We start from the raw sequence: 18942 nt of genomic DNA, 5'->3' as shown, positions 1-18942 counted from the left end.
GCCAAAAATGGGTGGAGATGGTCTCCGAGCAGCTCAACATACCGTGTACCATTCAAAGTCTCTTCCAGAACAAATAGGGGGCCCATTACATACCAGGAAAATGCACCCCAGACCATAACAGAGACACCAGCACCCTGGACCACATCTTTGAGGCAGGCGGGATCCATCGCTTCATGTGGTCTGCGCCATACACGGTGTCTCCCATCGGCATGGTGTAGTTGAAATCGTGATTCGTCCGACCATTGTTCCAATGTCCATCCCTGGTGACTGGCGACAAATGCGCGTTGTTGTGCTCGACGACGTTGGGTTAACAGTGGCACCGCATCCGTGTGCGGCACTGGCTCCCATACCCCATAGAACCCATGTTCCTACGGATTGTCCACTGGGAGACGTGTCTAGCATGGCCTGTGTTGAATTGAGCCATGATTTATTATTACAAGATATTAGAATCATTCCGTATTGATGGTTTTCACTTTACAATGGCGAAAAATGAGAGTATCCTCCTATTCAATACATCATATATTCCGTCATTAGACTGAGCAAACAAATTCAAACATGTTTCGGCTCGCTTGAGCCATCTTCAGTGAAAAAATTAGGGGGGTTGGAATAATTTACATAATATAAGTTGAAAATCCCGCTCTCCTCCTGACCAATTTGATGTGATGGGTTTCTACTAGGATGATTTTGACAGCAATTTCGAACTGTTTTGTCATTTTTACTAAACCAATAATTTGTAAACTATGAGGTCCACAACCTCACCATGTGCTACTATTATTCATTTCCATCTGCATCATTTGTTTTCTCATTCCCTTGTTTCTTAGGTTAACGCAGTTTTTAGTTTCAATTATTATTTTAAATTAACACCTGTTTCACTGAATTTTGTCGCAATAAGTTGTTTTTTGCTCTGCATATTGATGTAAATATTGTATATTTGTGCTAATTTTGTTTCCGTCTAGGTTCTCTTTTGTTTGTTTTTTCATTTGCTCTTTCATTATGTGTTATAGCATTTTTTCAACTTATATTATGTAAATTATTCCAACCCCCCTAATTTTTTCACTGAAGATGGCTCAAGCGAGCCGAAACATGTTTGAATTTGTTTGCTCCGTCTAATGACGGAATATATGATGTATTGAATAGGAGGATACGCTCATTTTTCGCCATTGTAACTGTGATTTATTGCACGGTTGCCCGTCTGTCACTACTGACAGTCCGTCTCAGATGTTGCCGGTCACGGTCATCGAGGGTGGCTAGACGGTCGGTCGTTCGTCTGTTGTGGACGGTGACACCCGCATTCAACCATTCACGATACACCCTGGACACGGTTGATCGTGTGAAGCCGAATTCCTGCACCACTTCCAAAATCGCACTTCCCATCCGTTGGGCACCGACCACCATACCCCGTTCGAACGGTGTCAGCTCATGACGATGTTCCAAGTTACACCTGTCATATGTATAGCCACTGCTCACAAGGTCTCCTATACAACTGCCGCTGGCACAGGGGGCATGTGGTGCGCAGACAACACACCTATGCATCAGTGCTCCGCTATCCCATGACATTTGCTCAGTCAGTGTAGATCTCAGGGTTCATTATTTTTATCTTCATAAATATTTTAAAAGCAGGATTCATTTTTTGCTATTTGTTTTATGTCACACCGACATAGATAGGTCTTACGGAGACGATGGGATAGGAAAGGCCTAGGAATGGGAAGGAAGCGGCTGTGGCTTTAATGAAGGTACAGCCCCATCATTTGCCTGGTGTGAAAAAATGTTGGATTCAAACAATGCTGATATGCTATATAGATCTATCTTGGTGTGAAAAAATGTTGGATTCAAACAATGCTGATATGCTATATAGATCTATCTATCATCAGAATTGATGGATGTCTCCATCTGACATATCATGAAATTGCAAGAAAATGGATCAGCAACAACACTCCCGACTGGATGCCCGTCAAATGCACACTACACATCGACAAAAGCGCTACCTGACCACTCCCATATCCTCTTTGCGCATGCCCAATCTCCTACGAGTGTCTGAACTAAGTTACCACTACTCTATTTACAGCCCTCATATTAAGAGCTGGTATCTGAACTGTTGGTTAAAACATACCTAAAATTGATATCCCAATAAAAACCAAAAGTGCTATTAGCATGAACAATAACATTTTTCTCTCAGTACATGAGGGATGTGTTTTAGACTGCAAGAAGAAACAGAACTGTTGGTATTTTATGTAGATTTTTATGCAGACTATTTATTTTAATGTGAATGTTTGTTTTGACATTGTTATGCGTTGTAGATTTATGCTTTCCTTAGGGATTTTTTTTTGGTTGTTGAGATTTTATTAGTCGCTGAAGGACTGTTCTTGAAACAGGTATAATGTTAAGATGTAGTAAATAAGTAAACATATACTACTGTATATTAATTGTATTGGCAAGTGGATCACGCCTTGGCCCTCTTTCACAAGTTTGATGAATGTTACTAGTCAATATAGCTCTAATAGGAACTGAATATGGTGAAGTTCATTAATACTGTAAGGATGTTGATGAAACTGTATTGGAAGAAACACGACTGATGTACCGGGATGTTTGGACGTACATACTAACAAAAAAACAGGACTGTAAAGAAACTACGCAATCTGAAAAGAACAATGGGCCATGAACTGTTCACAAAATGGTTACTGTTATCATGTGTCAGTCAAAGGAAGAACAAATGCTGCAACTGATGTTTCACTTTAGGACTTTGTGCTTCAGTGGTACCGGTACTGAAAATTATTTCCATGCTAAAAACTCCACAAAATCTACTTTGATACTTGTTTTACGAGTTTCCATCTGATGAAATCACTAACAGAAATGGGAGAGGGGGCAGCAAGGATCGTCTGAATAATCAGAATGAACAGCTGCCCCATCGAAAGTGAGAACATGAATAAAAAGGAACAAGGGACCCCATCACCTCAGGTTTGACAGCAACACAGAGATCTTGAAAGTGATATGGAAAGATAAGAGTTGCGTGAAGATGCTATCAAACCATGAGACAGTACAGTCAGTACACTTCATCATGAAATGGAGCAAAGCCCAGAAGAAAGATGTAAAAGTTCCACAGCCAAGATTGGTGGGACAATACAACAAGCACATGGGGGTTATTGATAAACTGGACTGGAATGTGCAGAAATATCACATAAGAATTTGACGGGGAAAAAACGGTACTTACCATTACTGACCAACATACTGGATGTGACATTAGTCAATGCCCACATCATCTACTGCTTTGCAAATGAATATAGTCCATTGTTTCAGTTCAGAAAGACAGCTGCCACGGCATCTCTTGCTGAATCGTCTGCTGTTTCCAACCCAAAGAGAGCTACAAAGCCATCTACATCACATGTTCCACTAAAAGTCAGAACCTCCAGGACCAGACATATGATTGAACATAGGACATGGAAAAGCAAAGGCAATGTGCAGTTTGCAAGAAGAATGCAAGGAAACAGTGTTGTGCATGCAATGCAATGTTGACTGCTTTGCTGCTTAGCACAAAAAGTAATGAAATGTAAAAGTAAATGGTATTTGCCACGATCCCCATTTGGGGATTGATCTAAATATAGTATTTACTCATATGATTACTTCATTTATTTGCAGCAACTGTGACATTTGTCTCTGACGAATATCCTGTAAGTTGACAATATGAGAGCCTCAGATGACAATTCACTGTTTAGTTTTTGCTATTGTTGGGACAGATGTGTTGCTGGGACAAGACTATTCTGTGGGTTGACAAAAATGAGAGCATTTGGTGCTAGTTCTTTGTTATTGCAATGTGAAAGGCCTCCCCACCCACCATTTTGTCGCAGGGAGGAGGAGGAGCATGAGCAGCTGAGCCTGAACTATGTAAGGAGTAATGTTACTGCGTGGAGCCTCGCTATTCGAGATAGACGGTGCTGCCATTAGTCATTGGCCACTATGTCACTGGAAAGTACGAGAACTGTTGAACCGAGACCCTTCCGTCTCGGAAGGGCCGTCCAGTTATATAAGAGAAGCGAGACCTACTGGTGCAGGTGTAGTTGAGCTCACTCTGTGAATTGAGTATAGTCAGTCTGAGTGTGAGTCAGTGCTGCTGTGGACGGTTGGTGAGGCAGTCTGTGGAATGTCCTGTCTGGACAACGGAAGGTCGTTCTGTGTATCTGTCACCATGAGTTGAGTCTCTTGGGCCAGCCGCTGTGTAGCAAACGTTGTGTGCTGGAGCGGCATGGAAGGGAACACAACATCGGCTTGGGACAGTGAGTGAAGTTCTAATCAAGTTAGCGGACAGCGTATATCATGCCGAACTGATGACTGGATAGCTGCAGCGAGATTAACAGTGGGATTAAGTGGGACTGTAAGTGCTAGTGAATGAAGACCGAGTGTGAATTAGTGTGAATAAATACTGAGAACTGGAACAGAGTGCGAACTGTGCAATTGTGAGTTCTGTAGTGTGTGATGTAAGTTGTGGTGTTAGTTTCTAAATACAGTAGTTAAGTAGTTAGATAATAAATTTTAGAAGTTCAGCGCTACCAGTGGTAATCTTCATTTATCTACCTCACCAGCATGTTACATTATGTTATTGCTAATGTTGTATTTGAATGTGTAGCTGGGACAGTCACCCAATCAGTAAATAGTGCTGGCAGGAGGAGGCCTGTTTTCATTGCATGTTCAAAAATGCATAAACTGCTGAGACTGACCGAGAAAGAAATTGATGAAGGAAGCAAAAACTCCGACTGTAAATTTAGTAGCAGTGTATGTAAATCTACTACTGCAGCAGCTGTTGCACATCTTGAGCTTGAACATCGTAGACTGTAAGCTGAAAAACATCCGAGGTATAAACAATGCCAGGCTCGACCGATGTGCAACCAGTGTGGATGTATGTTTCATGCCAGGATTGGTCTCCTTAGCAATTAAAGACATCTGCATCTCTGAATTCAACTACTGGAAGAATTGCAGGAGAGATATAACACTCTGATACCAGTATTAGCCGATGACGATGTGAAAGTTCACCCAGTGAAACTGTAAATAATGTTCAAGAACCCCAGAGAGGTTACGGACACTAGTGAATCAAAGGAAACTGATGAAGGTATGGACATTTTTTATGTTATCCTTTGACTCATTCTTATCAGTGTTCATAGTTTTTGGATATCTGTTGTACCCTATTGATAGAAAAAAATAATTATCTACAGCAGTAGACAGCATATAATACCAGAACTAAATTTTGATAACACATTTTTCCTACTGAAGAAAATTTCATGGAAAAACTGCTTTATTCACATCACACTGTAAGAAAATCATGTCCCTCAACCGAGAAAGTACGTAGCCTAATATGCTGCAACATGAATACTAAAAATAATTTATAATTTGCATGACTTAACAAACAAAATACGCATGAAAGTTGTGGAGTCAGATACTAGCACGTGCTGTTGGTATTAGCCAGTGTAACATTTAGCAATGGAAAGCAAATCTTAACCCTTAACTAGTATCATAAGTATGGTATGTATTTAATGAGCAAATCAACAATTTTATGCAACTACGGGTCGTCACAATGGACAAAGTACGGCATATCAGGATACAGAAACTTTTATCTTACAGAAATAAAGTGGTTTTTAAATTACGGAGGTTTACAGATTCATGTATGGTTGTGGTAACTATGCTTTCAATGCTGTTCACAGGCAGCTCAAACTTTTACCAGAATTCCATGAATAAGGAATAAGACAGGTATAGTGCCATGAGCCCCAAACATTAGGCTGGTACTTTGTTTTGTAGAATGGTATAGTAGGCGTGTGAATGTTCTGCTTCTCAAGGTGGACTTCAGAGGCTGGCTGACATAGGGCTTGAATCAAGTAGTTAGACTGATAATGAAGCCTTTCTTGCCATTGTCTTTACAGGAAATCAGTGTCAATTTTTTTTTTTTTTGTACTACCTGTCAGACAAACTGGACTTTCTCCGCCCCAGAATGAGAGCCAGTGTATCCTTCTTTCTGGTGCATCTGCAACAGAGGTTTCTGTCCTAAGTTCTGCCCAGAACAGTTCATACTGCAGAAACACCCGATATCATCTCGACTGTCTCCTGCCATTCACTACAAGAAAGTCCTTGGAGATGCCTATTCTAGTTGTTGGCTGGAGTGTACTTGTTATAGAGCTCTATACTGATCCCCTTCTGAAACATAGGGCACCAAATTGTCATTCCATGACTTCTTAGCTCTTGGTGGATTTTTCTTGAGTTTGGAAGGCTGCTGCCTTTACAGGCGAATATGTTAATAACTGATGTTGAGTGCCTGTAAACAGTGCATAGTTTCAGAAGACAAATCATGCATCTTTTAAATGTAGCCGTTACTGGCTCAGTGCTTAATTGTTGCAGATGCACTTCCCAGGTTGTTTTAAAAACATTGAATATTAAATCATAGTATAGAGAACAAACAGGTGTATCCGTAGGTAACTGCAAAATTTTCTTCAGGGAGCTTTCTATCATTTTATCAGCGACTTTCAGGAAATTAACTGGTATTTGTCTTGTTTCAGCAGTCTGAAAATCATATACAAAAGTAGGCCTGACTGCTTTGCATGTTAGCTGCCATGGGGGTCTGATTGGACCGGCAGCAATAATGGGACATTATTTATCATCACAAGTTGGGTAAATTTGCCTCTCTTCAGTCTTGAGCAGTTAGCCGTCGCACATTTCTCATGCCGATCGAGCAGCATCAGATTGCTGAAGGCAAAAAAACACCTCACCATTCCATGTGGTATGACGTCGGCATATTACAGATCTCTGGTGGTATATTTGGTGTCTAGCCAACAAAATTCATTAAAAAACTTGTGATCTAGCGAAGTAAAACAGAATGTCGAAATTGACACACTAGCTGACTAGATAGCATCACTCCACGTGGCAGCTCCTGGTTGCTAGGGCCTCTCAAATTATTTTACTTGAAATTTGCCACCAAGCAAATTGATTGACTAATTGATTTATTTTCTGGTATAGAGAATCACATTCAAACATTTTCAAAGTGTAAAGTTAATTATATCTTGGGATTACACCGAACCCCTCATCTTGCAAATTTTCATACCCCACTAGGCTGATGGACAAAGCCCCCCTCCCCCCAAATGCTCCCTGAATCACTGATGTGTGACGAGTTCTTTCAGTTTAGATGGAATTGGCTCTGCAGCCATTTAGATGATCATGCCCGATATTGTCGAGGGCTTTTGATATTTATATAAAGATCTCTGTCACATCTTTCTTATCAGTCTATGCTGCTTTGAGAAGTCCTCTGAGAATGGATGTATTTATAAGTCAGCCTGGCTGGTTGTTAAAGCCTGTTTGGTGTTCGCTGAAAGTTGCAAAGGAATGCAAATGCTTATCTAATACTCTTTTAATAACACGTCAGATTGTTACTGGTCTCCAGTTTGACAGAATTCACATCACCTTTCTTATGTACTGACATGGTTCTAGCTCATTTTAGACACTTGGGTATGTTGAGGTTGAAAGCATTCAAGTCACAATGACCGCTATAACTTTGAATACCGTGTTGTCCATTATGACTCACACCAGAACACTGTCAGGGACAGGAGCAGTATCTACAGCAATCTGACATGTTGCTAGTGAAATTTCTTCATTTGAAATTAGGGACTATATTTTGTCTGGCTCTTTGTGTTCTTCGTCACTGATTTTGGACCAATAATCAAGCCTTATATTTGGATTTTCAATGGAAAATAAATTGGAGTAAGTAGCAAATATTTTGGAAATATCGATCCTGCAAGATTCAAATTTTGGACACAATACCCTACACATCCCTTCTGTGCTTTAGAACTAAAACTGAGAGAGCTGACAGTCATGTTTACATTTCTTTTCCTGGCATTATTTCCTGGTCACATGTTCGGGATTCAAGAACTTGCAACATGGTTTTCCTTAATGTCTGAGGCGTTGCTACCTCCTGGCTTCATAATAATTCATAGCAGGATGTTTCAGACCAGGTAAGAGATGGACAGAGTTAACAAAATTTCCGAGAACTCCCACGTGAATGTATCAAACTCTCAATCATTTTCACTGGAGAACTGAGTGAATTTGATCTTCCATTCCTTTAATTCTGACTGGAAAATAATATCCTCTCGAACAGGATGTTGATGCTCAATGGGAATACCCGTAATACCATCTTCTGGCTTTGTTAATTGAGATACGTGTTGACTGAAATTGGTTAGTAAGGTAGCTCGATGTATTTGTGGATGACAGCGACTGATGTGAATGTTTACACCTCCTCCTCGAAAATATCCACCACAATGAGGACATTGCACTCTTGGTGTATCTGATTTATCTTCCAGGCTGTTCGTAATCTGCTTGTTTTGTACATCCTGTACATCTTCACCTTCTACACCAGAGTCTGAATATTTATACTGATGTCTTGCATATCTCCCTAACAAAGATGATATTTCTGAAGAACCCGTGGACGTAGTAGGTTGTTCCATCGGGTAATCAGACTTATTCTGTTTCTGCTTAACTTATCTGTACGCTTCTTCCGCATGTAAACAACTAAGCCTTTCTGAGAAAAGGTTTTATCATAGTGAGACATTTATTCCTTGTCTCTAAATCGGTGTTCATTCTTAACGAGTACAGTGGTTAATAGGAGTGCCATAGTTTAATGACATGACAATGTATGGCAGAATACCATAGTGAGCCAATGACAGCTTAACTAAAATCTAGTGCTTAGTGACTGCAGCTGAAGAATTACCACCCAACAGAGAGGTCAGACTGCACTCTTAGAAAGAGAGGGTTGTTTAAACAAAGTACCACATAAACATGGCCCTGTTCATGTGCTTCTATAGGGGTTACTTGCATTAAACATGCACTATCTTCAATGGGTGGTTTGCTTGGTAACAGATAATGTATGACCAAAGAACATGATCGATTAATAGGCTACTATTCTTGGCACCAAATCTACTATAACGAAGAAGAATAATTTTAAAAAAAAAGCCATGACTCCAGCAGATAAAACTATTAAAACACAAATAAACAGCACAAATGGCCAATGATGCTTCAAAAATATACTTGGCACTTAGCTCCTACAATACAATGTCAGAGCAGCCATCTTGACCAGGGTATGTGTTAGACCCCAGAAACTATTGAATTAAAGGATGTTTCATTAACTTTTCCTGTTTCTTATTGAACTTAATTCCCTTAAAAAAAATTTTAACTACAACACAGCAAAATTTCCAATAATAAAGAACAAAACACAGAAAAAATTACTAAAATGAGGCTCTCAAAAACAGAATTTTCCATTTTTCTAAAAATCTAGAAAAATAACCTTTTATGATTATTCCTCTGCTACATTGGTCATTTATAAGGAACATAGAACTGGCAAAGGAAACAAAACCACTGGAAAATTCTAAGATGAACGTGGGAAAATTTGACAGCTGAGGTCATGCTTTCATACATTTTAATCCTTCGGATTGGCCATTTTACACTAATTCCAGATTTTAAAATGAAATACTAGTTCTGAAAATGAAAATAGTGGATTAAAATTATTAATTCTTTCACTCTTGTTAAAAGATCAATACATAACCTTCACTAATAAAATATGGCTAATATTGAGTTTGTTTCATTTTTAGGCCATTCAGAATTGTTTGCACAAGTGATAAATCTTCATAATAAAATATTTTGTGTGATCTGTTAAGTCTGTTCAATTGGTATAAATCACTGTTGTTCCGTCTATGTTTGCGTGCAGCCACCATTACATGCACGCCATTGACGAGTTGACACAGCTCTGACACTATTTGAAAAGAAGAATGCGATGTGTACAACTGTAGTTTGCTCCCATCTGTATTTCTTTTTGAGAATTATATGAACCAAATGTTATACTGAAGTGACTATCAATGCACATAGTACATTTGTTTCGTAGTAACAATGAAAACCAGAGAACGTACACTGTGCGATCTTCGTTCTCTGCAATAAATGACACAGCCGCGTGGCATATGACCTTCAACCTCAATATATTGAGAGTGACTATTGATTTGGATAGATTCTTAGGAGAAAATCTGGACTCCCTTGAGATTTTTCTGATATACCTGGTCTATATCCCAGATTTGCAAAATTTGATAGCTGCTTGAGGAGAACTAAATAACCACGGAAAACTGCATCAGGTATATCAATTGCTCTGATAATATGACAGAACAGAACAGAGTTGGCCTGATTAAGGAATATAGATTATACAATCACGAAAACTGTCAACAATTATCAAAGACACATGCAGACTATATTAAGGGAACCATTGCTACAAAAGATATTCAGACTATTTTAAAGGAATCTGTCTCAATCAACATTATACTGTTACTTTCATGTAATGTAATATTTTTGATAAATTCTGTGCTGTACTGAATATTCTTATTAAAGATGATATTGATGCTGCAATAGACTGATTTACGCCAACCTTTATTCAGCTATAAACAAATCAGTTATCAAGAAAAAGACAGGTGATGGTTTTGGTTTACAGATAGCATAATTCGAAAATTGAAAGAAAAAGAATATTACAGAAAGCAGAAGCATATTATGGAACATTATGTTAGATAATATATAAAATACCGAAAGCTCAAATTAAATCTGAAATTATATCCGCACTTAAAAGATACATTGAGACAGTGTAACAAGGTACCAATAATGACGCTAGATCCTTCTGGGCATACGTTAAAAATAGGAGAAAGAAGAGTAGAAATTGCAACACTTATAAATATGAAAATAAAGTACTGGATATTAAGGATGAAATTGTAGAAGGTTTTAGCAAACTACTTCCAATCAGTAACTTCAATGCATAAGGCATACTATCGCATAACTAGCGCACTCACGAAACATTGCACATTAACAACTTTGCTTTACAAGAGGTTGAAATAGCACTTAAAAAAGTGAAACCTAAAGCATCCACAGGACCAGACCAAGTACAACCATATGTGATAAAAGGTTGTTCAGATATTCTTGAGCATCCACTTCTATATATTTATAATTTGATTATTAAAACATCCATATTTCCATCCGTCTGAAAATTAACACGAGTGTGCCCCATACTTAAATCAGGGGATCCCACAATAACAAACAACTACCGGCCTATTTCTATATTATCTGCGATAGCAAAAGTTTTCAACTTTATGTTAAGTAATCAACTAACAACATTTTTAAGAAATCTTATATCACATGGCGTTTATAGATCTAGAAAAGGCATTTGAAAATGTTGACTGGACCAAGCTATTTAAGATTCTGAAGGTGAATGGGATCAGATACCGAGAACAAAAAATTATCTACAATCTGTATAAAAATCAGTCTGCAGTGATAAGAATCGAGGGCTTTGAAAAAGAAGCAGCAATCCAGAACGGAGTGAGGCAAGGCTGCAGTTTGTCCCCCTTTCCATTCAATGTTTACATAGAACAGGCAGTAAAGGAAATCAAAGAGGAATTTGGAAAGGGAATCACAATCCAAGGAGAGGAAATCAAAACCTTGAGATTTGCCAATGATATTGTTATTTTATCTAGGACTGCAGAAGATCTCGAAAGTTGCTGAATGGTATGGACAAAGTCTTGGGTAAGGAATACAAGATGAAAATAAATAAGTCCAAAACAAAAGAAATGGAGTGCAGTCGAACGAAGGCAGGTGATGCAGGAAATATCAGATTAGGAAATGAAGTCTTAAAGGAAGTATATGAATACTGCTACTTGGGTAGTAAAATAACCAATGACGGCAGAAGTAAGGACATAAAATGCAGGCTTGCACAAACAAGGAAGAGCTTTCTTAAGGAAAGAAATTTGCTCTCTTCAAACACTGATGTAGGAATTAGAAAGGCGTTTCCGAAGACTCATCTGAAGCATGGCATTGTATGGAAGTGAAACATGGATGATAACCAGCTCAGAAAGAAAGAGAATAGAAGCTTTTGAAATGTGGTGTTATAGAAAAATGCTGAAGGTGAGATGGATAAATCGAATCACGAATGAAGAGATACTGAATCAAATTGGTGAGAGGAGATGGATTTGGCTAAATTTGATGAGAAGAGATAGAATGATAGGACACATCTTAACACCCAGGACTTGTTCAATTGGTTTTTGAAGGAAGTTCAGGCGGTAAGAACAGTAAGGGTAGACCATGGTATGAATATGACAAGCAGATTAGAGCAGATGTAGGATGCAGCAGTTATGTAGAAATGAAAAGTTTAGCACAGGATAGGGCATGGAATGTTGCATCAAACCAGTCAAATTCAGGCCCTTTAGATTTTCTTGCATTTATCACTGACTTGCCCGAACAAGTGAAATATTCCAGGTGTTGCTATATACGGACAATTTCAAAGTGTTCAAAGCCACTGAAAACATTAATGACTAAACAGCTTCAGCTAGACTTGAAAAATGTTATGGAGTTGGCGATTAAAAATAAACTGTACTTAAATGCAGAAAAATGTGTATAAATGTCGTTCACCAGAACGAAAACTCCTGCCCATTACATTTACAAGATACGTGACAGTGATTTACGATCAGTCTGCAAGATGAAAGACCTCAGGGTTTTATTCGACCACAAGCTTACTTTTAATTCGCATATACTGAAAGTGGTAGCTGAGTCATACAAGACCGTAAGAGACATTATCAGGAATATAAAACCCTTCAAAAACACACAAACTTGCATTCATCTGATCAATACCATAGTAAGACCAGAGATAGAATATGTGAGCATCGTTTGGAGCCCTAGATGTCAATCATATCTATCAGATTGAAGAATTGCACAAAAGAATTTTTAAAATGCAATATAAAAAACTGGCTGCTATCACCGAATGGTACCCTATAGTGATGTCCTTTTAAATTTCGGAGTGGTGAGTTAAGAAATCCGCAGAAGGAAGGATGCAATAAAATTTATTTTTAAAATTGTAAACTATGCTATTGATAATCCTGTTACTATATATCTTAAATGTCTATGTACCTAGCTTCAATTCCAGAAATAATATAACGTTTTAAAACGAAAAATCCAAGACGTGTGCCCATGATAACTTACTCCGAGACTCTGGAGTATCTTCACCAGTGCCATTCAGGAAAATAATGGCCTTGACTTCAGTCTACCAATGCGTGAGTTTGTAACTGAACATCGCGCGATTTTATGAAGTCAAAAATAGGGGTTTTCTGAGAACTACCTTTTCTACTGTAAGATGAAATTCTATAATATTTTACTTATATGTAAACTGCTTAATTTCTTTTGTCATTTTAGTTGTGTGTTGTTTCACCATATTAATATAAGGCTCTTTAGTTTTTAGAAAAATACTTTGATATTCTATATAAATATTATAGGAGATTAGATTATATAAAATTGAAGAATATAGTTTAGATATAAGTACTGCCATGTTAATTGTAGTTTATAGGAAATACTTGCCCCTGAAATTGGGACACTAAGTCCTGTAGTGTGAAATAAATAAATAAATAATTAAAATAAAATAAAATAATAAAAAATAAATAAAACAAAATATCAAGCCAGCCCCCAGAGAGCTCATTGTGGAACAGGGAAAAATCAAGCAGGTGGAAAAGTTTAAGTACTTAGGCGAGTGGATAGTACCTAACAACTCTGAGAAAGAAGCAATCATGTGCAGAATCAACAAGATGGAGGTGGCATATCAGCTGTCTAGGAATGTCTACAACAAAAGATCAGTGTCCATCAACGCCAAGCTTAGGCATTATTGTTCGGTTGTACGCCCGGAAGCACTGTACGCAGCAGAATGCCTTGCAATGAACAGAAAAGGTCTGATGGAGAAGCTAGAAGCTAAAGAAAGAAAAATCCTGAGAAAGATTCTTGGACCAATCAAAGAAAATGGTGAGTACAGGAGACGACACAACAGCGATCTGTACCAACATATGGAGAGGATAACGGACACGATTCGGAAAAGGAGGATTAATTTTTATGGCCATATAGCACGCATGAGCACAGAGAGACAAACCAATAGGATCTTTTCCTACTTTCTTAACAAGAAAACCAAGGGACCCTGGTTTATCGAAGTTGAAAAAGACCTTCAAGAAATAGGAATCACACTCGAAGACATCCAGAAACGTGCTCCTCTCCAGAAAAAGCTCCAGGGATACAAGAGGTTCCAAGAAAGGCCAAAGTTGAAAACAGGCAAGAAGTGGACTGATGAAAGGAAGGAGGCTCACAGAACGAGAATGCGTGAGTACTGGGGAAGAATTAAAGCTCAAGGATGCAAACGGTTGAAATAACGTGGTCCACAGCAGGCCGAAACGAAGAAAGAAGAAGAAGAAAACAAAATAAAATAAATAAATTAAAATAAATAAATAAATAAATAAATAAATAAATAAATAAATAAATAAATAAATAAATAAATAAATAAATAAATAAATAAATAAATAAATAAATAAATATTCCAAACTTGATATTCCATGTAAACCTGGCCTAATCTAGGGTGCATTACTTTTTTCTATATTGTGAGAAGGTAGAAAAGTTATCTTATTCAAAATAAAAGTTTGTTTTTACTTGCAATATGAAGGAAAATAAAACAATATAAAATGAGATTAAAAATGGCAACCTGTTTGACTGCATCTTTCAAAGCTGTGATCCAACTTTCACTTTCTTCAGTCACTGAGGAATACAGCAGGAAAGTTTCATTTTGACATGTTATTTTAAACATTCCTCGACTTAGAATTTCCTCAATAATGCACTTCTTAAGGGGAAGAACACAGCAACAACGTAATGAATTTGGAAGGGAAGACACTGTTCGAAGCATCTTACAATACATCAACAGGTCGTTGAACAAGATGAAATATCTGCTATGAGCTTTGTTTCCATGAGGCGATACCTGCAAAAGAATGAATCACAAAAATATAAATAAAAGCCAATTAATGTATATTGTTCTTTAGTCTGAAAACGTGTATGAAGGTAACATATACCACAAAAGGATAAACTGAACTCGCATCGAAGTATATCTTGCATGTAAACTGATACACAACAGGAAATAACATCATAATAACAACAACCTCTATACTCTATTCACTAATCATATATGAACTATGTCCAACAATAATTGAGTTGTGTCTGAACAGCTAAATATCTTCTCCATGTATGTCATTGCTTTCAGATCTTATGTACTAGTAAATCTTGTGGAATCAAGTTTCATCCACCTTAGAAAATACTTCTTCAATCTTGTTATGATATGAAGGTAACATATACCACAAAAGGATAAAATGACCTCACATTGAAGTATATCTTGCATGTAAACTGATACACAACAGGAAATAACATAATAACAATCACCTCTATGATCTATTCACTAATCATATATGTCTAACAATATACGAGGGTGGCCCAGAAAATAATGCGCCACAATTTTTTCTCAGTCTCCAACAATGGTGCGAATGCGAAACTTTAGATACAAATTCTTTGAAGTTTTCAGAGTGTGCGTGCAAAGTTTCCGTTTCTTCCGACAGATAGTGTACTCGCATCAATGGTTCAACATGGCACCTGTAAGTGATGTTCGTTATAAGCAGCGTGTCATCATTGAATTTCACACTGCAGAGCAACAAACGGTTGGAAACATTTATGTGCAGTTTATGGAGCATCAGCAGTTGACAAGTATGGTTAGTCACTGGGCACAGAGGGTGAAGCCATCTGAAAGCAGTTCAGTACAGCTCCAAGATTTGCAGCAGTCAGGGAGGCAACCCATGGCTGTCACACATGGCTGAGGTGCTCATTCGCGAGGACCGACGCAGAACGATTCAGCAGTTGGTGCAGGAGCTGTCAATCAGCAAATGAAGTGTGGGTATAATCATCACTGCTTTTGATTATGCAAAAAAGTGTTCACGATGGGTTCCACGCCGTCTTACGGAGGAACACAAAACTCTCAGAAAAAACATTTCTTCTGAGTTGCTGCAACATTTTGAAGCTGAGGGGGAAGCCTTGTCCTGAATTGTGCCAGGTGATGAAACCTGGGTTCACCATTTTGAGCCCAAAACAAAATGGCAATTCTGAGGCATATGTGAACACATTAAATGAACTCAAGAAGCGTTTCCAGTGACTTTGACGCCATAACAACCCAGGTGATTGATTGCTTCAACATGATAACGCACATCCTCACACAAGTTTGAGGATGTTGGAACACATCACAAAACAGGGTTGGACAGTGTTACCCCAACCACCCTACAGCCCTGACCTAGCTCCATCAGACTTTCACTGTTTGGGCTATTGAAGCATGCCATACGTGGGAGACATTTTGAGGACGGTGAAGAGGTGATTCGCACAGTGAAGAAATGGTTTCGTAAACAGAAGGAGTGGTACCGCCAGGGACGCGCTCTTGTGTCTCGCTGGAGGAAGTCCATAGAACGGGAAGGAGATTACGTGGAAAAATAGGGAATGTAGAAGACACATCTTCTTTCTTTTGTATAAGTTTCATTGAGTTCAATTACTAATTGTTGAGGGGAAAAAAATGTGGTGCATTAGTTTCTGAGCTACCCTTGTACATAGTCTTCAAAATATACTTGCCCGAGTGCACGCATGACTTATCTTATCATGTGTTGCGAATGGGCAAAAGCAGGCCTCCATTTCCCCAGTATGGAAACTTGGTCATTTTTTTTGGTTTGGGTGGTATGAATCACGTCTTTTACTTCAAGATAAGGGGAAGTTAAAAGCTTTCATTCCACACCTGGGCAGGGTATGGCGGGCATCCTAGACGGTAAAGCTGTCTCTCAGGCCAGGGAGACTTATCGGTGATGTGATTTTTGGAGAAGGTGAGGAGGGTGCAACTGTGGGCTATAATAGGAACTGTCCTGGCATTCACCTTAGTACAGGAGAATAGAAAACCACGGAAAACCATTATCAGGACAGCCAACGATGGGGACGAACTCCTCCGCCTTCTGAATGTAGAGCTTCAAGGCTAGTAAAACTAGCTGCTCTTAAGCTGAAGCCTACTTTAGTCAACAAGGCAAGAGGTGGGTGGGTGGCTGGGTGGGTGGGTGGGTGGGTGGGTGGGTGGCTAAAAACATTTATTCTGTATCCACACAGGGTAAGGCAGGCCTCCTAGATGGTAATGCTATTCTCAGGGCAGGAAGATTTGTAGAGGTGACATGATTTGCAGAGGAAGTGAGGTGGATGCAGCCGAAACCCATAAAAGAACTGTCCTGGCATTCGCCATAGTGCAGGAGAATGGAAAACTAAAGAAAACCATTCCCAGGACAGCCGATGGTGGGGACCAGCCCCTCCGACTCCCAAATGCCGAGCTGCAATGCTAGTCAAAGCTAACCACAGTTAAGACAAAACCTAATCTACTCAGTGAGAAACAAGGGGAAGGCTAAGTTCAGTATATTAAGACCTTGGTGCAAATTTAGTGCTAGGGTGGCCAAAAGAATATAATATTCCAGTTATCTGATTTTGTGATAGCCTTTCCTTGCACACTGGTGTCACCAGGTCAGTTATTTTTATTAAACAGCATGTACCTGGAGCATAATTTCCAATATTTTCACTGGCTAAACCAGGTTAACTTAGTTTTTGGATATTATGTCAAGTGACATGCCAGTGGCTTAATTTGAGATTGCATTGTCCTCAAGAAGCATATTGCTTGGCAATAAATGCAAGGAATTTGAGCTCCTGTGATGTCCTTACTTGCACTGTTAATGCCAAGACCCTCAATCTCATATTAAATGCCCCTTCTTATATTAAAGCTGATAGGCTAATAATGTGGACAATTCTATTTGAACATATGAACTTAATGGTTGATAAACACGTCTCAAAGCTCTGTTCAAATGAATTATCCTGCTCAAGAAAGACTTTAAATTGAAGGTCAATTCTTGGAACAGTAACGAATGAAGTTCTGAAATTCCCTTCAGAATTCCTTGCATTTTAAAAATGTTTCCATATTTAAATACAGGAAATAGCTAAATTATGTAGACACGTTTATAATCGGAAACTAACGTAACCAGCTTAAACTATTCTAGTCAACTCTATTTACATATAAAATGAAATAACCTGAAATAATACCAGAAGTATAATTCAAACGTAATCGACACCTTGAGAATGACAGTGGTGTAAGCCATTATTAAAGTAAACATACATAACATCTCATAAGCTCCTTGTTCTTGTTTATTATGCTCAATTCATATAATCCAATAATTTTGTGCTGATTTCAGATTTCACTCTTCCTGTAAATAAATCCGAATTCTTTCCTGTGAAAAATATTAAGGGGGTTATGACTGCATTTTGAAATATCTTTAGTTTTGATTCTTGTTACGGTAGTGATTTTTGCCGCACTAAGTGGCTCAGACAGTTGAGGGCACTGGCCTTCTGAACCCAACTTGGCAGGTTCAATCCCGGCTCAGTCCGGTGGTATTTGAAGGTGCTCAAACACGTCAGCCCCGTGTTGGTAGATTCACCAGCACATAAAAGAACTCCCGCGGGACAAAATTCCAACCCCTCGGCATCTCCGATAACCAATATAATCATCATTATTATTAAAACCAGTTATGGTATGATCAAAAAATGGGGTTAAAAGTCAAGTTGTGAGTTTCACAAATAGGAAAAATCCTCATCAACATCATCATTTCCCATTATTCAGCTGTAGCCAGGTAGGGGCAAATATGGTTCCTCACTACATTCTTCAGTCTTTCCGCCACTCCACCTCCAACACTGTGCCCAGTCCAAGTTCCTTTCTCTAATGCTGCATTGGATTGTGTCCTTCCATTTCAATCGTTGACATCCGCGGCCTCTCCTTCCTTGTATTTGCATTTCCATCGCCTTTTTTGGCATTCTTTCATCACTCATTCGCTTTATGTGCCCAAACCACCTTAGCCGGCTCTTCTCTATTCTATCATTCGTTTTTTCCACTCCAATTACTCCCCGGATTTTCTCATTCCTTATTTTGTCTCTTTTACTCTTCTGTATCATACCCTTCAAGAACTACATTTCGGATGCCTGTATTAGACTCTCATCCTTCTTTGT

At 38.6% G+C, this 18942-nt stretch overlaps 1 protein-coding gene across 2 annotated transcripts in view; it reads right to left on the bottom strand.

The window, feature by feature from the left end:
- Positions 1–18942, bottom strand: part of LOC136886855 (rho guanine nucleotide exchange factor 39) — a 393358-nt gene that overhangs the window by 179715 nt on the left and 194701 nt on the right. For both annotated transcript variants that reach the window (XM_067159719.2, XM_067159708.2), the window contains exon 7: positions 14546–14815. In XM_067159719.2, coding sequence (XP_067015820.2) covers positions 14546–14815 — 270 coding nt within the window. The remainder of the gene's footprint in view (positions 1–14545; positions 14816–18942) is intronic.

This window comes from Anabrus simplex, chromosome 1 (assembly GCF_040414725.1).
Source record: "Anabrus simplex isolate iqAnaSimp1 chromosome 1, ASM4041472v1, whole genome shotgun sequence".
Classification (NCBI taxonomy): Eukaryota; Metazoa; Arthropoda; class Insecta; order Orthoptera; family Tettigoniidae; genus Anabrus; species Anabrus simplex.
Note: the sequence above shows the minus strand (reverse complement) of the source record. Positions and strands in the feature narration are given on the sequence as shown.